General features: G+C 44.1%; 1 protein-coding gene across 3 annotated transcripts in view; it reads right to left on the bottom strand.

Moving 5' to 3' along the window:
• BMPER (BMP binding endothelial regulator) overlaps positions 1-18,931 on the bottom strand; it is a 249,037-nt gene extending 230,106 nt beyond the window's left edge. Inside the window, exons 1-2 of one of the 3 annotated variants that reach the window (XM_035020890.1) lie at positions 18,584-18,931; positions 17,451-17,536 (exon numbers count right to left, since the gene is read on the bottom strand). In XM_035020890.1, the coding sequence (XP_034876781.1) occupies positions 17,451-17,536; positions 18,584-18,716 (219 nt within the window). In that variant the 5' untranslated portion in view covers positions 18,717-18,931. Of the gene's footprint in view, positions 1-17,450; positions 17,537-18,123; positions 18,501-18,583 lie in introns of those variants that run through there. The other 2 variants (XM_035020891.1, XM_035020892.1) reach the window with 2 other exon arrangements.
• Positions 18,932-22,714: the final 3,783 nt, after the last annotated feature.

Raw genomic sequence — 22,714 nt, 5'->3', positions numbered from 1 at the left:
ATGAAAAAGGCAAACCATTATAGAAAAAGCAGAATTTGGAGTAGAAACGAAATTTCATGATTTAATTTTGGTGGTTGGAATTAGTTAGATCTTCAAATTATGGAATCAAAAAAATTAAACACGAATAGCACATCCTCATTTATCTGACCTATAAGCACTGACTGGGCCCAGCATTGTCTCAGGCCCTGGGGGTACAGCATGAACATCAGATTCGACATCCTCACATGGCCGATATTCTAGTTGGGAGACCTACAGGAAACCAATATCTGCATGGTAACAGGCACTGACAAGGACTTCGGAGAAAATGAAGCAGGACAAGGGCACAGAGTGACAATGTGTACTGGGGAGAATGGAATCCAGTCAAGATGCTTTCTCTGTTTACATCCTTACCCTAGGTGATTTTATGCAGATTCATGGCTTAAAAACCATCGATATGCAGAATGTTCCCACATTCATGCCCCCAGCTCTCTCACCCTTCAAGTGCAGACTCCTATCCAAATGTGCCCATGGATGTCCAGGAAGCACCTCCCACTTAAGATGGCCCCAACAGAGATCTCTGTCCCACCCCTCCCCTAAATCTTTCTGAGCCTCCACTAAGGAAACATTTCCTCTGAGACCAGAGCGAGGGGATGAGAATAGGTAATATATTGGATAAGTATGTTCCAGGTACAGGAAAGAACAAACGCACCCTTGTGCAATGGAAGGGGAGGCCGGAGGCATCAGGAGCCAGATCTGGGAGGGCCGTGCAGACCACAGTTATACTTCAGACTGTGTTTCGACTGAGATGAGAAGTTACCAGAAGGTCTTTCATAAATAACTGAAATAATTGGATATACACTTTTAAATGGCCGCTGGTTGAAAAAATATCAACAAGAGACAAAAAAAAAAAAAAAAAAAAAGGTGATCATGGAGGTAGTCAGAAATTCTCAGGTATATTTTCAAGTTTTGCTGTCAAGATTTGCTAATAGATTGAACATAGGGTATAAGAGAAAGAGGAATCAAAAACCCCGTGGCTGACGGCCTGAGAAAATGGAACACTGCGGTTGACATTGCTGGCTGGAAAAGACTAGATTTGGGGAAGGGGTGGGGCAGAGATCTCTGTTGGGGGCCACCTTAAGTCAGAGGTGCTTCCTGGACATCCATGGACACATTCAGATAGGAGTCTGCCCTTGAAGAGTGAGAGACCTGGGAGCATGAATGAGGGAACATTCAGCATATCGGTGGTTTTTAAGCCATGAATCTGTATAAAATCACCTAGGGTAAGATGTAAACAGAGAAAATGTCTTGATTGGATCTTGGGGCCCTCCAATATTTAAAGTTTGAGAAGATATGAAAGACCCAGCAAAAAAAAAAGGTCCAGGAAGGAGTAGCCAGATAAACAAAATTCTTATAAATCCATCATGCAAATCTAAGAGAATACTACACATGCGAAGTCCTTCCACACACACACACACACACACACACACACACACACGCACACCTGTACCAAATCACTGCCTGAGATTATTACATGAATCCAGTGACCACCAGGGGTCACCTTCTTGCAGCACCTGCCACCATGCCAGATACCTAGAGACCAGGATACTTCAGGATGGACCTGTCACTGTCAGCCATTGAGGCTCAGTAGATGTCTTGGCCGCTGCTGTGTGCTTCTTGCCCCTACTGCTAATAAACACCATGCCTGCCAAGCTACATCTCTGAGGAAGTAGACTCAAGTTTAGGAAAATTCTGACTGGCTAGAAGAGTTGACAAGAGGACCAATATCCCCAACTAACAAGGCTCAGACCCACCAGAGCCTAGTGACCAAAGTCTAGCTGAGTATTAAGGAAGACTGTGGGAGGGAGAGAACATTAACCCTTAGGAGTAATGGAAAGAAAAGGAAGGGAGAAATCCTTTAAGTTTTCCTTCTCAGTTATACTAAGACCTAGAGCCAAAGTCCTGGGATGAATAGAGTCCACAGTCAGACCCTGCTTTCAATTCCTGATCAGCAGCAAATGTGGCTCAAAGCTGGGAGTGTGATCTCATCTACAGCAGGGTAACTAGGATAGAGGGATCTAGGGAAGAGGCCTGGACTCACAGGCAGGCACTGGCCAAGAAGCAGGGAAGCCAACACCCCACAACCACTTTGGGGCTCACTCTGGAAGTGAGCAAGAGGCAGAGAGGCCAGCGGAGAAGCTGGAGCTAAAGATATGTTGCAATTGTGGGATTTGTACTCCTCTCTGTCTTTTCAACAAAGGATTTCCTTCCCAGATATTGCAAGGCTCTTAAAGTTCCCCTGGGCATTCTCTCCACCAGGCTCAACGATATCAGCACATCATCATTAGCAGAAAATATTTACTAACCCCCCACCTGGGCACTCGGCTCTGATCTAAGCCAGCCCTTTAGCTGTTCCTAGCCATCCTTTTCTTGACCCCTTAATCCTTATCACAAATGGCCTGCCCCTGGCCTTCCACCGGTTCTTCCAACTCTGCGTGTGCCAGACGGCTCCCCACCCCATCCCTCACATGTCTGGCCGCCATGGTTTCTGTAGGAAGAACAACCACCCCACTGTAATTCTGTTTGTGCGTCTCATTATCAGGCTGAAACCAAGAATTAGAAACTGAAACTGAGGAAAACAAGACAGAAAACTTGAGGAGTGGTGACATCATGGAAATGCTGAGCTAATAACAGAGAAAGAAAATAACATGGTAAAAAATAATAAAGATGGAGATGATAAAGGTGAAACCCTGGAATAATGGAATGCCAGGCCAACTTAAAAAAAAAATTTTTAAGGATTCTCATTAAAAGTATGGGAAACAGTTTAGCAATGCAACCAGAATTAAGTGAAGGCAACAGCTCAACTTTACATTCTCCCTGATCAAGGAAAAGAAGGTGCGAGCACAAATGGGGTGGCATAAAGAGAGAGAAAAGAACTCAACTTTCCCAGAATACTTCTGTTCTGGATGAGGAAGATGTCTGCAGCACAGATAATGGTTAGCAGAAGGAAACAGCTTCTATTATGGAGGTTTGGGAATGGAAGGGGTTGCAGTGGGGTGTCTCCAAACCCCACCTCACCGGGTCCTCCACTCCTTATCAACTACCTGTTTCCTCCAGATGCTGCTGGATCCCAGCAAATCAGTCCGAAAACCCTGGCTGTTTTGTCAAATGGCTACATCTAGTTGGCTCATGCTGAAGAAGCAACAAACATACGTCACATCAGCTTTATCCTGTAGCTGCTGCCCATCACAGAAAGACCAAAGAAAACAGAGTGTATCCCTGTGGGAATCCATCATACAAAAAGGCTGGCAGCAACCCAGAGGGTCAGCCTGTCCCACCCAAAGGCACTAGTCAGGACTCTACCTAACTGGACCGCAGGGACTCCTAAAAACCTAAAACCTGGGGAAGTTATTTGCTGGGTGTCTCTCACTCACCCCCCTCACCCCGGGTGCTTCCTCAACCCTTGTGGTCAGGAAACATTCTCTGAAAGATATCTCAGTGGAGTCTACCCGGGCTGGTGCAGGATTCCTGTACTAGAATCATAATCCCAACTCTGGCTCATCTGCAGTGTGAGCTGTGTCTTGCTTTACTTTTCTGAGCTTTAATTATTTCACCTGTGAAATAGGTTTCTTGAGAAAACCTACCTACCTTAACTCACAGTGTGGCTTTGAAAAAACTGAAGTTCAGGCTTCCCCTAATTTATGAACACAGTATTTATTCATAAAATCATTGTTAAGAGGTGCTATTCTAGATGCTTCGAACGGTAGTGAGAAGTCAGACACGATTCTTGCCTTGAAGAAGCTTAAAGTACAACAGGAGAGACAGCCATGTAAATAATCAACAAAACTTCAGGGTAGGCAGGAGTAAGGGTTATAACGAGAGTGACCAACATAAGTCTTCGAAGAACAAATGATTAATTCCAATCAGGCGACTAGAGGAGGCTTGAGAGTGAAAGGACATGGAGAGAAAAAGTAGCACTTCAATAAATACCATTAACGTGCAAGAGAATTGTGTGAAAGCCCCCACAAAAACAATAATCTATAAATGGGAGTTGACCCACTGTTAGGTTTTGTACCAATAACAGAACTTCAATTGTCCCAAACCCCTATTTAACATGTTGCTTCATCGAGGAATTTACCTATATTTATGTTTCTATTTGTACATCCTTCTCTTTCCACTAACCTCAGTTGGAAAGAGTTTTTCAAAAATGGGCCTCCATGTAGAGTCACTGGAAGAGTTTATTAAAAATGGAGATTCTCGGTCTCCACCAGACCTTGGAGTCAGAGTCTCTGGAGGAGAACCCCTGAACCTGCATTTTTAACAAGCCCCCTCCTGGTTCTTAGGCACATTACAAACTGAGAGCCAAGGCAAAATCCTTACCACTGACCTGTTAGTGTGAGATAACATAAGCAGTCATGTTGAAGTATCTGGGTGAGGACCAGGAAGAGGGAGGGGCCGCCAGCCACGGGGACTCAATTGCCTGCTCCTGTCACCAGTGCCCAAAACTCTGCTCGAAGGGACTCCCTGCACACGCACACAACTACTGGTTCAATCCCACGTTCACACTTTTATTTTAGACTCTAGTGATAGAAGGTAGTTTGCAAACTAGTTCCATTATCTTATGTTACACTAAACACATACATATTATGCATGCGCGTGCACATTAGGGTGTGTGTGTGTGTATAACCTATCACAGTCATGGAATAATAATTTGTTCTGATTAATCAAATATTCCAACCAAGAGTTAATATCTGTGGCTTACATTGGTTCATCAATTTGCAAAGAACTCTAGAGCAATATAAGCTATCTAACTTCAAAACTATCTGGAACATAATTTAATCTTTTTGTTCATTTTTTTAAAAAGTGTTTTTCCAATCTCACAGTGCCTCAGGCCACTAGTAACATAAATGCTCAATAAATATGTGCTGAGTTTAATGACCATCAATCATTTTCCTCCTTCAGTCCTGCAACTCAGCTCCCACGTTCCCTGCCGAGCACACACCATGTCCTATGTTCCCTCTCATTGGTACGAAAGTGAATGCTTCCCTCTCTATCTCCTCTCCACCCCCACCACCAGCAGAAGGGGTCTGCGGATGTACAGAGAGCCCGTTAATTCAGAGCTGGGGGGCCAGAGATTGAGAGGTGTTCATGTTTCACTATTTCACCACATTTTAGGTTTAGTATATGATCCCAGTGTAAATTCAGCCTTAATTTAAAGGCCCCCTCATTCAGATACATTGCAATAACCTGTCAGAGTAACTCTGTCCAGTGAGAAAGTCTTAAGATGCTCAAAGTATGAATTAGGTTGAACCACAAAAATTGCTGTTTCTTTAATATTCACCAAATATCAAAATTTTCATACACTTCAACCAAACACCAAAATCTGGGAACTGTATACATCTGTCACTTGGCCAAACAGCATGTAAATTACTTTAAGCAAGCTTCTCTTTGCCCTTGTCCAGTGTATGGTTTATACAAAATAGGAAAAAAATGTGCATGTTTTTAATAAATCCCAACTATTCCCCTACACGCATACACACAAGCACTCACAAGAACAAGGAAGCCACTGCTCTGTGGGACATGCATGCCCAGCACATCCCAGTAAGGAGAAAGAAAAGCTAGTTCGTACAAAGGAAACCACCCCTGGACTAATGAGACTGGAGAAAAGGGCATATCCCTGCCCCCTTCCCGGCCATCCAGCTTTTCCCCAAATTCTGACTTGAGTCACCTCGTAGGGGAAAGGAATTTCCATCCCAGTGCTCACCTATGTGCTAATGGGACTGGCAGCTGACCTCGAGTGAGTCCACCGGGCACAGAACCATTGTCTCACCAGAGCTTGAAAACAGGAAATCACCACATCTCAATTCCAATCGGCCCCGTTCCCCGCAAGAAGCATAAACACATGTACATGGTGAGACCCTAAACTGTTTTGGCATAGCAGATCTCCAGCGGGAGAATACCTGATTAATCGTTCATGTCCTCTCATTCAGAAAATAATGTCCCCCCCGAGACCAAGAAACACTGCTGTGTGAAATGTCTCGATGCTACTGCTTTTACACTCTAAATCCACAAGGCAAGAGAGACCCAGCAGGCTGTGAGAGCCTCCAGGATTTGTGAATTTTTGAAAAGTAGAAAGAGGCAGTCAAACATGGCACAGACAGACTTTACCAGAGGCAGAAGCTTTAAGCACCACAGACCACGGACACAATGCAGGTGCATCCGACCCAAGAGCGAGCAATTGTCATATCTTGCCTCAGACACTTCTGCTTAATGAGGAAATAAAATCGCAAAGGAATCCCCCCGGTATTTTCCAATAAGAAGCTCTAAAAATAAATATGAAAAAGGATGCAAATGTCATTACTTTGCTCACTAAAAAGAAAGCAGTGAGGGGTGAAAGGAACCTTAATGCCATTGCTGCGGTCCACAGATTTCTCAGAGAGAAACCTAGGAAAGATAGAAAGAAAGAAAGAAGGAAAGAAAGAAGGAAGGAAAGAAAGAAAGAAAGAAAGAAAGAAAGAAAGAAAGAAAGAAAGAAAGAAAGAAAGAAAGAAAGAAAGAAAGAAAAGGAAAGAAAGAAAAGAAAGAAAGAAAGAAAGAAAAAGAAAAGAAAGAAAGAAAGAAAGAAAGAAAGAAAGAAAAACAATGTTTATAGAGAAAGAGGAAAAAAATTAAGATAAGGAACCTAAAAATGCCTCTCAGTGAGGCCCAAAGAAATACAAGAACAACTTTGGGCCTTCTGGTCTTCATGCCTCCTTTCTGTGGGCCAGGCCCGGTCGCCCAATCTCATCTTCCTGAGGTCACCCACAGCTGAGGGGGCCCGCAGCACCAGCCAAGAGACCCACTGCACAGGTTCTAAAAATAAGATGCTCAGACTACGCCTGACAGCCTCAGGGGCCATGAAAAACCATCTAGCCAAAATCTATTTATCTGATCAAGAATACAAGAGCTATTTTGGAAATGCCTGCTTTTATAAGTTAAAATGGGCCGACTGTCATCTCTATTATTTTTATTATTACTGTCATTCTCCTTGAAGTGTCTCTGGGGCATCATCACTCATGCTGCAGGTCCTCTCCCAGAGTCACTTGCCGGTTATTCCATCAAAGAAGGGCATCTGGGGAACATGGTCTCGTCAGTGGAGATGCTACTTGTCCCATCCTTTCATTTTCTCTTGTTGAGTTACCTGTGTGAAATCTTAAAACTGCCATTCAGGTTACAGACCTACCTTTGAACTTCTCATTTGGCAGATCTGGGTTAGTACCACCCATTACCTAACATTAAAAGAGAAGAAAAAAAAAAACCTCATTACACTACACGACATGTACATACAATAAGGCCTTTGTCCTTCAAAGAAAAACATAATTTTCAACAGACTCAGCTTCCAGAAGCCAAGGGAGCTAACATCCAAAACCCAATATAAACATTAAGGCTTGTGTCAAGGTTTTGGAGATAGCCTCCCTGGAAGGGGGAGGAAATGACCGGCTGGGGCAGCAACAAGGATGGGGAGGCATTTTTCATTGTGACTTATGAAAGCAAAAGTGAGATAATCCCAGATTCTTCCCTCTCACACCTCCTGAACTGTCATGCACATTGCTGCATTTGACAGCAGGATATTCTCTAAGAGGGAATGTTCCTTTTGTCACAAAGAAAAGCCGGTCTTAATGTCTATAGGACTCTAAATTTTCAAATGTGAGTACATTCCTTTGAAAGGGAAAAGTGTGTTTTTGTAATGATTATTTAGGATGTCTTTTATAGAGAGGGTTGACCTTCTGTGACAAACTCTCTGGGAGAATCGTGTTTTGGAACTTGGAGTTCCATTCTAGGGGGAGCTAGCCCAAGTGTTAACAACCCAAACTATAAACAGGAAACTCCAGGCTGACTCCTACTCAAGTCCCAAGGTTGTGGACCTCTCACTGAAGATACGGAGCTTGCAGAGATGACTGGACGAGGTTCTCAGACTTTCAGACTTCATCTCGTAAGACATAAATTCACCCAAGTACCTACACCACGACACAGAGCATGCTGGTGAAGAGAAGACGACGCACCCCCTCAGAGCAAGTGACGGGATTGTGGGTTGCAAACATTCAAAGCTGCATGGAGTCCAAATCCAGTCACATCAGTGACTCTGGGATTAACCTGGAGAGGGTGAGGCCCCACACCATGGGCATGCAGGAGTGACTGCGGTCGGTCACAGAGCAGGACTCTGCACGCTCCCAGATGGAGGGGCCCCACAGGGGCCAGGCTCAGCACGTCCACTCAGGAATTAGGTTTACATCCTTGCCTCCCACCTGCCACCTCCTGATTCAATGGCAAGTGCTGAAAAAGGACAACTAGGCCTCACTACGAACGCAACGCTGTGACCTGTCTGTAGATGGGCGCCAACCAAGCAGGTGAGCCTTGGAAGACGAAAAACAGAGCAGCCATCCATCTTGCTAAGTCCCAAAGACGACCAGCATTTTCCATCTTCTATCAGAAAAGATAGCAGTCACGTCTACTGAAGCTCCTTGTCTACCCTGACAGAAGTTCACAGTAAACATATCTCACAAGTGTCGACAAATACTGAAATAAGAGCAGTCCATTTCATCACTTCTTAAAAGCATCGCATCGACAGTGGTGGTGGCAGTGGTTATCGCTTCAAGAGGGCTTACCGTATTCCAGACCCTGTTCTGAGGACTTTATAGGCTTGTTGTTGTTGTTGTTTTAAAGATTTTACTTACTTATTTATTTGCGAGAGAGAGAGCACGAGCATGCATGGGGGGAAGGGGAGAGGGAGAAAGAGAATCCCAAGCAGAGCCCACACTGACCCTGAGACCATGACCTGAGCCAAAATCAAGAGTCAGACGCTTAACTGACTGAGCCACCCAAGTGCCCCTAGAACTTTACACGTTTTAACCCACAGTTCTGACCAAAGCCCTATAATAAAGACAAAGAGATACAGAATATTAGGCAATTCACCCAAAGCCTTACACCTTTTAAGGAGTAGACATAGGAATCACTACACTATTGTTCCTAAAAATATATACTTATTGAATTATCTGCTAAAAACTGGTTTATGGCATACACTTTACTTTCTTCTATTCAAATTCTTGCTCTTAATAATTCCACTTATACTCTTAACAAAGGCCTTTCCCAAACATCAGTGCATTTAACCCACATACATCACCTCAGTTAATGGCTCCAGTCAACAGATTAGGGTCTGCATGATTATTCCTCTTTAGAGGTAAAGCTGAAGGGTGCACACGCCATTGCGACTTGCCCAGGACTCACAACTAAGGCTCAGAGAGTACAGGTCACCTGTTCAGTGATGCACAGAGAGCAGGTGGCCCCCACGAGACTTGAACCCATAATTTCAGACACCAACACTGCCACTCCACAGCTGTACTTCAATGACAAAGCAGATATTAAACATTTAGTGAAGACAGAAAGTACTTTTCCTGAAGATCTAGCTAAGGGATTAAATTAGATCATAATATTTTTTAAAGCACCGTTAGCAGCTTAATAGAACAAAGTTGAAAGTTTATAATGGTAAGATTTTATGTTAGCCAGACTCTTTTATATTGTTGCTCAATTAAAAAAAAAAAAAAAAAGCCTCGTGACCTTGTCCATTTTGCACTTAACTATAGAAACATTCCAAAGATGTTTGGAAAAGTATATTGCTTTTATCCATGAAATTAGTTTTGTTTTGGTACCTTTTAAAATTTCATGTGGTATTTATTTACTTTTACTAAGATCTTTCCAAATCAAAGTTTGGAAAATTTGTGATTCTTGCTCTAAATTTTCAAAATCCCTACAGCAATCTTAGTTCTGGATTTCTATCAAACAGGGTTCCAGCAAATTCCTCATCTACGATGAACTCTATTCCATGTGAAAACGTAGAGCAGGTACTAGGGAGGTGGACACCATCACTGATTGTTTCCAATAGTCCGATAAGATGATGAGAAAGTTCTTTCTTTGATATTCTAGAATCTTCAGTCTAACACTGCAGTATTTATTACCACTGGTCTTTCTATTCTTCAAACATCTTCAGCCTTGGTCTGTACTTTCCTGGTTCTGCTCCTTCTCTTATAACTACTTCTCAATCTCTGTCATGGGTTTCTCCTTTTCTACCCTTCCCTTAAATATAACCCTTCTTCTAATTACTCTTGTAGACCCATTGCTTGAAAGCTCAGTGTAGACAAATAATTTATTCCCGAAGTGTTGAAGTGTATTTCAATTCAGGCAGTTAACAGATGTCTCTGTCCTCTGGTCCTGATTTCTCTACCAAGCCTACTGGGCCCTTCTACCTGGAAGGTCATCAAAGCCAACTCATCAGGCCTAAACTCATTCTCATGCACCCACATCAGTGACCTCTTCTCTTCCTACATTGTCTATACCACCGGTAGAACTCTCGAAATTCCCTCTAATTCACTCCATCTCTCACTTCTGCCATCTGTTCTATTGTCAAGTTCTATCAACTTGGGCTCTGAAATTCCTCTGCAAGTCTAGGGGTCCCAGCACATTGATAGACTTTTTTAAGGGGGGCTACACAATTTTGACTATTGTATAAAATTTGTGCTACCACATACTATCATGGCAATATCTAACAGATGCAATAATTTGCCAAATGAGTCATGCAACAAGAGAGAGCAAAAATGGAATTTGAAAAGGCTGCTCTGGAAAGTAAACTCTTCGGGTGGCAGCACCCTGCTCTAGAGGCACCAAGTGATCAGCAAAGTGACTGCTACAGATACACCCTGGCGCATCACTCTACCATAATGACACTGCATTTTAACTCCTGTCCTGCTGGGTGTGGCCTGGAGTCTTTTAAACCACATATTCTAGAACCGGAAGGTGGTTAAAGAAATTCAAAAGAATGAGCAACACTGGTTTACCCCCATGCCTCCTTCCAGTCCCACTGCCCAGGCTCCTTGCTCTCACTGGCTTGCTGCTTACTCTCGCCCGACCGCTCTCAACACATCCCTGGAGGCTGCTGTCCAGACCCCAGCCTCTCCACACTTGAAACATGCCCGCGGAAAATCCTCGAGGCACTTACAGAAAACACATCTGATGGTGTCACGTGGCTGCACCAAAATAGGAAATCCTCCCAATTACATGAGTGGAACCGATCTCCTCATTATTGCACCCAGCTTTCTACCTCCAGCTTGTACCAGAGCCTCGGGCGCGCGGGACTCGGCGCACTCCACAGTCCCCAGGCACACACTCCCCTGTGCCCTTCCTCCGACAATGCCTTGCCAAGACCAGCTCTCCTCCCCCTGTCAGGGTCCCAGGTAATCCAGCCAGAACTCAACTGCAACTCCCTTAGTACTTGGGTTCAAGTCGATTATAGTGCTCTTTCTGTCACTCCTGTGGAACTTATTTATGCCTGGGTCTTTCTCCCCCACTAGGTTGTGGGCAAGGATCTGTCCTGTTGGTCTTTGCCTCCCCGAGGTGCCCAACCAGCACAATGCTTCAAACACAGAAAAGGCTAAAAATAATAAAATAAAATGGAAGGGGAGAAGGAAGTGTGGAGAGAAGGAAGAAAGAATAATATTATTGAAATTATAACCTGCTATATCCCTAGTGCTTTGAGTAGTGTTTTATAGAATTAGATCTGGGAGTCAAGAGGTCTTAAAATATACACTCAGCTCATCTGCTGATCTTAACTAAGTTCAACAAGCACACTTGACCGCCCGGCGCCATGAAAGGTGGCGTTATTCGTCTTCTTTTTATCACAAAGGAGTCAATATACCATCAGCTGGACAGAAGTGCCACAGAAGAGGGTGCGGAAAAGTGATATCCTTTATTGGTGCCACAAATTTCTATTAATTCACTTTATTTTCCATCGTTTTGCCTTGCCTGACTTTTCTAACTATGTCTTCCTCTTCTGCCTCACCATATCCGTATCCCAATCGGCAGAAGGGCTCCCCTTCCTCAGCATCATTTCCTACACTTAAAACACAGTTTACCACTGGTGTGCACTTGAAAGGCCAGAGTCTACGAATGAAATGAAAGCATCTTTGAAATGGGATGGGGATGGGAATGGGGAAGGGGAGCACACGAGTAAATAGGCAGCAAAAACCCACTCAGGTCTGGAACGGGGTTGAGAGACTTCCACGAGGCGGGCCAGGAAAATCCCCATGCTGCCAGACCACTAGGCAGTTTTTCCAGAATTACGGCGCTCCTGAGTCCCAACTCTATCCCTCTGCCAATAAAAGTACAAGTGAAGGTGACCCCACAGGCATAGAGATGTAAATACTCTGCAGAAAAACGAGGCCCCTCTTCCATGGAAAGTTTTTTTAGTGTTTAATGGAGAGCAAGGGGAAAACTTACACCAGGGCTCGCAGACCACTGGACCAATAAGGAAGCCGTCTAGATCAGCCCAGTTCAAGTCTGGAGGGACAGAAAAGCCCACAAATGTTCCTGACTTAGCCCTGTTCATTCACAATGATGGGTGGGCTTGGAATCATTATCCCCATGCTTTTTCTTCTTTTTTTTTTTCTTCCTTTTCTGATGAAACTTTGCATCCTACTCCATGTGAGGAAATAAGAATTTAAACAATAATGTCATCATCAACAACAACAACAATGAATCATTCTAGAGAGCTCACTCCATGCCAAACTCTGGGCCAAGCCTTCCACGAGGCCGCTCACTTCATTCTCATGGCAGCTCTCTGAGCTTCGTATGGACGTTCATCCCGCTCTCCAGATGAGGAAACCAAGCCTTCAAAAGTTAAGGCGACCTTCCCAAGTTCACCACCAGTGAGTGACAGAGCCTAGATTGGAACCAGGCCTGTCTGATGTCAGCACCCAAGCTCTTTGCCAAAATATGATGCAATGCCAGACAAAAGCTGCCTGAACTGTGGGTCTTCCTTTGAAAGGGCCCCCCAAATTCCAGAATTGGTGTGTGTTACAAGACCAAAATCACTCTAACCGCCCCCAAAGAGAGCCTCTGTCAGCTTTGCAGAGGTTGAAATAATTCTCTGAAGCTCTTGGAAGTATTTATAGGTGTTTTTAAATAGTAAACAACTAGTAAAAGCAAATCAGTTTAGTGGAGAAAGCACTCGATTCACATCCCCGTCTGTCTCTTAGGAACGGTATAACCTCAGGACATTTGCTCGGCCTCTCTCAGCCTCAGTAAAGCATGGGTAGAAATAACTGCCTCAGAGCTGGTACTGGCGAACTTGCCAGCACAATGCTATAAATAAGTTACCTCCCCTTAAAACTGCTCTATTCAATACACCATTTTGTGGAAAGGAAATTAATCAGAACACCTTCTAAACAGGAAATAAATAAACAAACACATCCCGATCACTGCCTTAGTGAGCATCCAAAGTCTAAACATGATACAAAACAATTTTCAAAAAATATGGCAATCTGTGTATATGTGCCATACTAAGGGCAGTATCTGTCTGAACACATGTAGACTACTTCATATTTCCTTTCTCTCTCTCTCTCTCTCTCCCCACCCCCTCACACACACACACACAAATTGAATCCTGATACAACATTATCTCCCTCATTCTCAAACATGTGCCTAACACTTGTTCAGATAATAGATATCTACTCTCTAGCCAGTTAGCTTAAACAATAAAAAAATGAGATTTTTACAGAGATAAGGCACCCCAGACAACCGAAGATGCTGGTAGCTACTTGTTTAGTGACAGAGGATTTTTGTAATTAAAAAGTAGAAGACAGCAGACAAAGTCTCCTCTGTTCTCACCACTTGGTTGACTCCAAGATAGGTGGAGGCGCCCTTCTTGTAACACCAAATTTCACATTGCTTTTTATGAGCAGAGGGTCCATTTCTACATTGCACCTCTGGATTTAAAAGAGGAAATTTAAACCTCAGAATAATGTTTTTTGCTGAACAAATGTATGCCAAACTAAGCTCTGACTGACTTCTGGTTTTCTGAGTCCTGGCCCCCAAAGTTTTCTCAGGTTTCCAGTACCGGGCCGAACTCACTGGCTTGTCCTGCTTCCTTCTATGTGACAGTTAGGTGGAAAGGGACAAGAAGGAGGAGCACCACCTCCCTGGCACACTTGGTGGATTTGGGGATGCCCAAAAGATCCCAAGAATTGCTCTGGGTTCATTATCTGAAGGTGACTTATCACCATACTTCAAGAAAGGCACACCCATGTGTTTTCCTAGGCATTCTGCGGGGGAAATTCCAGCAGAAAGGGTGGGGGGGGGGAATCATACAAAACAGCAGTAAGTCTGAGCCTTTTCTTCCCCAGCCCCATAAAAGACCATTTTTTAAGGTGGGGAAAAGCCACGCTTTGCTTTCTAACTAAACAATGGAGCACTTGCATGTTTAAAGTGCCCACCAGATTCCCTCAATTTCATGACAGTGGTCCAACTTCTCACCTTCCCCTTGAATAGATGAACTGAAGCTTTTTGACTCCTACACTTTAAAACTATATCCATCACCAGCTAACAGACAGGTTATTCTTGGATCACAGCTGATTCTGGCAAGATGCTGGGCCTTAGCAGATGAGGATAAGTGAGAATACAATTATTCAGTTCTGCTTGCCGTGGCCACTGCATCCGCTGTCATCCTCAAAATTCCCACAGAAATGAGCTCATTCCACCTTTAAAACATTTCGGAGCTTAAAAGTTTAAATCAGGCCAAGTTGATTTTGTGGGGTTTTTCAAGCTTTTACACCGTAATTATATACAGGACTTTGTGCCACCTATTTCCTCCCAACTGTAACATTTTACATCTTTTTTAAGCATACGTTGGGGTTTGCTTTTTTTTTTTTTTTTTAGTACATGTTATGAAATAAGATATGAGCTTGTGCTCAGCTTTAAGTACCTTTTTGCCAAAAGGCTGGACCAACACAAACTAAATATGACTATTTTCTTTATCCAAAGTACAGTTTTGACTATTACATACCCTTTTAATGTACATACATAAAACTAGCTCACAACTAAAGCTCCCTGCAAGTCAACTGAAATCATAACGAGATTTTCCTTTCATATAATGTGATTAACAAATGTTAGCTAACTGAACTCCAAAAAGACTCAAAAGAGAAAAACAAAATAACTCACACAGGACCAAGAAGTAAAATAACTCAACAATTTAATTTTTTCTTGCTTTTTCACATCTTTAAGCAAATAGCCTGTTCCACTCGATGATAGGGATGTGCTCTAGAGGCAGATGAAACCGAGAGCTAGTTCCAGCTCTATCTACTAAAATATGAACTTCACAAGCTAGGATACTCCTTTAGCCTCAGTTTCCTTGTCTGTAAAATGGGGGTAAAGGGCTTCAAAGGATTTTTGTGGAGGTTAAATGAAATAATGTAGGCTTAGATAAGTGCCAACAATATAAATGTTGCTACCACTGATATTATCTATCTGCTAAATATGGCTACCTTCCAGCCTAAGTGTAAAAACGCCAACCAGCCTCACAGCAGGCTGGGGTGCTTTGAAATCCTTGTTCTGCAGTGGATCCCTTGGAAACTTACAAGAACACACACAAATATAGAAGTGGCCAATCCTCTATTCCTTCTCAATTTTATCAAGTCATTACAAATGTTTGGGAAGCACTAACTATGACAGCTGGGGTCCCATAATCCTACACCCCTGCAAGGTCAGGGTAATATATCACTGGACCTTTTGGCTCCTGAAAGAACTCTGAGGCATCTTACAAAGTAACAAGTGAGTTGGATGGCCAGAGTCGTGACTTCACCTGTTTAGAAAGGATTCCTGACAGCTTTCACTCAAAGCAGATACCTCTAAATGTTAGATATAAATGAACCGATTGTCCTTCTGAGCTTAATCAATACTTTTCCAGGATAAGTAATCATTCCCACTTGAATTCCAATTCATTCATCTTTTCTCTTCAGAGTCATTCTTTTAGCTTCAAAATGGCAGGATTCTAACATCTATCTTATTATCAGTAAGGCTGTGCTTTCAGAGAAAGGCACTATTTTCCACCCTGAGGAGAATACTGAGAAGGGGGATTATTCTGTATAGAATTTTTCATAATGTTACTTGGGAACATACAGTTTGCAAACTGTATGTTTAAACTTCATGAGTAGTAAGACTGCTGAGGAGTAAAACAGTATTTTCACATGTGGAACTCCAAGCACATTTAAATGTTACTCAGGAATTCCCCACCCCCCAAATCTTAAGAGATTAAGATAAAATAATTCATTCGTATTATACAGATAAGATCAATGAACTGGGAAGGTTATCTCTCCCTCTCCACCCCCCACCCACACACACACACACCACATTTGTAAATATAAAATGGATACAAAATTTAAACATCAAGTTTCTTCTCAACAGGTCCTTTAGTGAAGGATCACTAATTAACATGGCAACTCATAAACAAAATCCAAAGAGCCCCTCCTCTCGGCTTTTATTAAGGCAGCAATATTTACCATCTCAGCAGATGTACTGGCTTTTTACTTCTGTCTGTTGATTCCCTTAGTCTTCAGAACCTGCTAATCATCTGATACAGGCATTCACCTTCACTCATTTATCATTTTGCAACACTGACCTCATCCCTTGTCATGAAAAAGTTTGGGTAGTTTAAACCCAGATGGCTTGGCTTTCCCCTAAATTGAGAAGACTCCCCTCCCCAGTTCCATACAGCATGTTGATCTGATAACTAGTAGTCATCTATCACTTTGGGGCTTTGCATTTGACTGCCTGAATGTTCTTCCAGTAGGGTTTTGTGATGTGTAGTTCTTAGCCAAGTTTTGCCAATGGCGATTGGCATATAAAACACTCTGGAGCAAAAATTTTGCTCCTTGTAAGTCCCTATTTCATCTCAGAACTTCTTGTTCATATAACTTAATCTCCCCCATGTGGTTACTCATTCGATCTTATCATTAACTCTTAAACTAAAATAAATTGCAACAAATTATGCTTTTGAATCTATTGTCACTGCCAGTGTTAACTAAGCAGCCGACAGCCAAGTGTCATTCTCTGTTAGGGATAGAATGTCTTTTCTGACTCATGCTTCCAGATCAGAAATATAAAGACGGTTTTTGAGATCTTAGGGTATAAAACAGGCAAAGAAATCCAAGATTACATCTTGTCCTCAGGTTTCTTCTTTGTAACTGTCACCTCTCTTACCCTTTGTCACATATCTTATCCCTGACCTTTATACCTAAATGTTATCTCATCATTTTCTCACTAAGATGATAGAACCAAGGCAGAAAGTTTGATGGCACCTATGATTTGGTGGCAAGAGCCACTCTGGGAACTAAGAGTGTCAACAGTAATTATCACTGGGACAGTGCTGTACAAAGTCCATCTTAATTTTTTTTCTATAAGGATGATGTCAAAAATAAGAATCCTAAGCCTCATGAAACATAAATTCCCAAAGTTATACAACTCAGAAATTCAGCTGAATTCAACTCACCAGCTATGTGCAGTTTCGTAAGGACTAAAAACAATTTTTAAGATCTGGTTATATTATTACGTTTAATGGATTCACCTTGTCAAAGGGAGTAATTGACTTCACATTACCTGATCTCTATACTTACCGAGCAGACACACATTATACAAGGATTGTCTGTGATAAATGGAATCTGGAGGACTTCACCTTCATTTTCACACTTTGCAACAGAACCTGAAATGAAAAAAAATAATAATCAATTTAAATTTTGTTTAATGGCATTATTGCAAACATCTAATTTTACACTAATCTTTTTTTGAAGCAACTACCAAATTCAGAAATCCCTAATGAGTTTTAAATTATCAAACTCAACAAAAACAAATTTCCCCCCCAAAAAATAATTATTTTAAATAGTTTTATTTGAAGTTTTAAAAAAAGACTGTCATATAGAGATAGATTTTCTGCTCTCAGATGGCTTAAGCACAAATCCAACTATTTCACTGAATCTTTAATAATACGCCTCCTTGATGAAGGTATTTCAACTAAACACATACCCCCATATGCAAAAAAAAATTTCAAAGTGGACAACAGGGCTGAACAAAACTCAGGACTGCGTCAACGCACAGGCCTTTATATGAATCTGCCTCAGATTGTCTTGAGTTTAAATCACTTTTTGAAACAATCTCTCGCCTCTTCTCTTAAAAATTGACTTAATATTTTCTTTTCTGCACCAGGTGTCAGTAAAGTATGTCTTTCAGAATAGCAGCTGAGGTCTTCACCTGCCTGAAAGCATACCATTATTTTATTTCCGCTAGTATTACCCTTTTTAAATATGACGGTTTCTTTAAATTCAAAGTCTGGAGAGCTAGTGCTTTAAAAAAGCACTGCGAACACACAAGCTATATTGGAACCTTCCAGAGTGAGAAAGAAGGATGTGTGGAAAACGGTGCGAATTTTTTCCTTGATATGCCCTGGAGGAGAAGAAATCAAAATAGGGGCTGAGGAAAACAACAAAGATACAGAAACTTCTCAAATTCAACAGAAGAATTTCTATCATCACTATATTCGTGTTAACAGCCTCTCGGTCCTCCATCCCTTAACCTACTCACTGCCTTCCCACCCCTTAACACGGCGGACTTCGCTTCACCCCCATCGGCCAGCGAGTGGCAGGCGCCAAGGTGCTCGCTCCCCCCCTCCCGTCCCCGGGGCAAGCCAGCGCCTCCTCTCCCAGGTACTAAGCCAGTGTCCCGGAGGGCCGGTCCCTCCCGCCCCCTCCCCTACCTGTCAAGAAGGAGGAAGCCAGAGACATGGGGAGCCCCGAGCAATTGAGCAGCAGCAAGACGCAGCAGGTAATCCCGGGCGAGCGCCGGCAGGGACGCTCAGCCAGGGCCCTGACGCCGGAGAACCAGAGCATCGTCACCTGGAGGGAATCCCGGGCGACTGCAGGTCCCGCGCCGCCGCCTCTGCTCCGCTACCGCCGCTCGCAGTCAAAAAGGGCTCTCAGCCGGCGAGTCGGGAGACAGTCCGCGAAGGAGGGAGGCGGGCGCCCGGGAGCGGGGGGGTTGGGGGGGAGCGAGGGGTGAGGGGCGCCAGGGAGGAGGGGTCCTGCGGCCAGGCTCCTCCAATGCGGCTTTTTTTTTTTCTTTTTCTTTTTTCTTTTTTTTTTTAGGGATTTGCTCGCAGCGGCTTAGTCGTCGGCCACCCTACGCCAGAGATGGGGCCGGGAGGAAGGGGATGTCGGAGCAGCCGGAGATAGGCCGAGCAGAGAGGCTGCGCTGCCGACTGCGCACAGCCGCTCCGCCGCCGCCGCCGCCGCCCGGGCTGCAGCTACTGCCCGGGGCGCTGCCTCTGCGGCGGCCGCCGCGTCCTCCACTCCTGCATTCCCCACCTCCCGCCGGCCCCGCCGGCTCTCCGCCCGACCCGCGCGCGCGCTCGCTCCCGCGCCCAAGACAGGGGCGCACCGGCCGCCTCCCGGAACCCGCTGGGGGCGCCCGGGCGCAGGAACCCCGCGCCCCGGACACGTCTCAGCCGGGCGTCCAGCCGGCTCCCCAGCCCCTCGCGGGAGGCCGCCAACCCCGGAGCGCAGGTCCGAGCCGGGCAGGCGTGTCTCCACCGCCCGGCGCGCTCGGTGCCTCCTCCCTTTCCCGGGGGAACCCTCCCCTAACAGGGGATGCCACACCACTCCTGCTCACGCCAGGGCGCCCCAACCCTATGAGAAAGCAGAAAATGGGGCGCAGGGGCGCCTCACCACCCTGCGGTCTCCCAGGTGCCCCCAGCTTTGGGAAGGGGCGCAGGAGGGGCCCAGCAACTTTTCACTCCTTGCTTTGCTTCCCTCTGGCGGGGGCGCACCAGCGGACTGCCCGGCTGAGCGCACAGAGGGGCGAGGCGTCTTCGACACCAGTGTTCGGGGCTTATGTGTCTGCGCGTCCTGACTCTAGGGAGGACAGAAGTTGAAACGACATGCAAGGTCGATTAATAAAAGCACAGAGGCGAACGCTTTGGGCCCTTAAAAAAGAGGAACAGTCGCTCCAAGACTCCTCCCTTCCAACCTCTGGCTCATTGGGGCGGGGAGGTGCTGTTTGACTAATCATTCATTCACCCGCGAAAGAGGGAGGGACTTGCCGGGCGGCTAATCTCTGGCGGGCGGGGGGCGCCACGGCGGCCTCGAGAGCTTGGAGCTCTTGTAGCCGTCGCAGCCTGGCTGCGCCCTTCTTGCCTCTGCAGCGCGGGGTGTCGGCGAGCCCGACCGCAAGCCCCGCGGATATCCTCCGTCCGAATCGCGGCCTTCTGCCCAAGCCGTACCACCCTCTGCTCAAAGAGGGGCTGCAGTGGAGGGGGGAGGGGAGAAGAATTTTTGTAACCAGATTGCGAAGGCGCGGGTTGGCATTTAGGGGACGTTGGGCAAATGTTGGGATCTGATAATCAGCTGTCCTCGGAGTTCACCTTGGGTAGCCGGCTTCCTATCCCCAAGGATGGAAATCAGGTCCCGCGTGCGCTGATCCTCCGACAGATCACGTCTGGGTGGATCCGAAGGGCAATCTTCGACTAGCCAAGCACTTTTCTCAGCAGGACGCACCTAACAGTCTCCCGGCAAAGACGATTGTTTTCAGTCTCAGAAACTATACCTTTAAAAATAAATCAGTCTGTTTGCTAACCCATTTAGTCTAGTTCCATCTTAAACCCTCCATGACTGGGGGGGGGGGGGGCTGTTTATTTGTTTTCATGTTTTAATGCGGCATTGCCAAAGTCCCCACACACCACGAGCTGATAGGAGCACATTGCTCTGACATGGAAAAAATAAGGGAAGGGAAAGCTATCATTAGCTTAGCACGCTCCATTTCCCTCTCAAAACAGATTTTTAGTGTAAAACTTAAAAGAGAAGAAAGATTACGTGTGACTGTTTGGGGTTTTTTTTTTCCCCTCAGATGACTGCCATGGCCAGGCAGCTTCCTGAAAATCAGAATGTGTTTAATGTGTTTACTAACCATAAAGAAAGAGATCGTAAAAAACAAAAACAAAAACCCTCTAAACCCAATCTCACTTCCCAATCCATAGTGACTAATTAAAAAATAAAATAAAAATAAAAAATAAAAACTTTTATGACTACAGATCAGTACAATCAGTTGAAACTGTATCTTTGGGGTAAATGTATGGCAATTAACATAACATAATAATAATAAAAAATACATAAAAAAAGAAAAAAAAAGAATTAGGCACTTACTCCATGGCAAACTTCATGTTGCTTATCTGGCGTAGAATCTTTAAGTGCTGCCTCTAGATTGAGAAACTACCTTCTCAATCTACAAAGATTCTCTCTGCATGGGGTTTTTAGATAAAGACGTTACTCACAACTTAATTAGGGATAAGGGGGAGGCTGAGAGACATTTTATCACCCCTGACTTGAGCAGTAGATTGGATAAACACACAGTATGGAACTGGAGGAAATCTGGAGAGGACGCAGGCGTTACTCTGATGTGCCTTCCTCCCTGGCACCAGCCACGCATCCTCAAAGGTTTGGGTGACAAAAGTATTGATGATGGACTCTAAGTGTGTGTGGCATTTCTCTAACCAGGGGCACGGTGCTTTGGGGTGCGTTGAAACTCTCCCCGAAGCAACAAATCCAAAAACCACCTGGAAAACATTTTCATCTGCCTGGAAGCTTACAAATGGGAGAGATGTACAGAAGCCTTTGGCAAACCTGTCTCCTCTTCCTGTTTGTTCTAACCAGCTGCCACCAGTGATTTCCCTTGCTGCCTTTTCAGCAATTGGGGCCTACTTCTGTAAGAGCATCCTTCTCCCCAAAGGGCTTATCAGAACGTGTCTGCACACATTCGCGGCTGCGGCCACCACCCCTTCAACTGATGGTCTATCAGCTGCCGACTGGTCTCTTATCTGCCCAAAGCTGAGATATTCCAGGGTCAAAAAAGAAAGAAAAGAAGGAGGAGGCCTCTGAATAACACATAAATCTGCTTTCACAATTAAAACAAATGGTGGTACCATCCAAATCCCAAAACTCTCTTGACTGAAATCAAAAGAACACAGTGTGTGTTTGCCTCTGTCTATAACATTTTTAAAGGAGAAGGAGATAATGGGGCTCAAAGACCATTGTCTAACTCAGGACCATTCCATTCGCAGTTAGACAAAGTGCTGTCTCATCCTCTTTAAAATAAAATATTTAACCTAATCCGACTAAAAGGAAATCAAGCCTGTGGTAGTTGAAATTCTCATCTCCTTGTGAAACTATGACACTGAATTTGCACTGAAAAATCCAACCAAATATATAATTTAGCAAAAGAAATTGCATCAACCCAGCTTCCTAAAAATAGAAATAAACAGATCCATCAAAAAGGCAGAAGGGTAAAGGAATTGTGATACCAACCACTAGGGAGGGCCAAAAGTATTCCATAAATGTGCGAGGGTTTTGCTTTATAAAAGACATCAGGCTAGGCATTTTAGACTTGATCAGGATAAGTGGTGGTGCTACTAAGAAACTTACCATCTAGTGAAGGAGATAAAGCATGTTTGTAAATGAAGATAGGAATGAATATAGTAATTTCCCCTTACCTGCAGGGAAATAAGGTCCAAGACTCTCAATGGGTGCCTGAAACCACAGATAGTACTAAACCCTATATATATATACTATCGGGGTTTTTTTTCTATACATACCTATGATAAAGTTTAATTTACATTAGGCACAGCAAGAAATCAACAATAACTAATAATAGAACAATTATAACAATATACTGTCATAAAATTATGTGAATGTGCTCTCTCTTTCAATATATCTTATCGTACTGTACTCACCCTTCTTGCAATGATGTGAGATGATAAAACACCTATGTGATGAGATGAAGAAAGGCGAATGACGTAGGCATCGTGAGGTAAGTTAGGCGGCTATTGACCTTCTGATGA

The sequence above is a fragment of the Mirounga leonina genome, unplaced genomic scaffold, assembly GCF_011800145.1.
Source record: "Mirounga leonina isolate KUSES-001 unplaced genomic scaffold, KU_Mleo_1.0 Mir_174, whole genome shotgun sequence".
Classification (NCBI taxonomy): domain Eukaryota; kingdom Metazoa; phylum Chordata; class Mammalia; order Carnivora; family Phocidae; genus Mirounga; species Mirounga leonina.
Note: the sequence above shows the minus strand (reverse complement) of the source record. Positions and strands in the feature narration are given on the sequence as shown.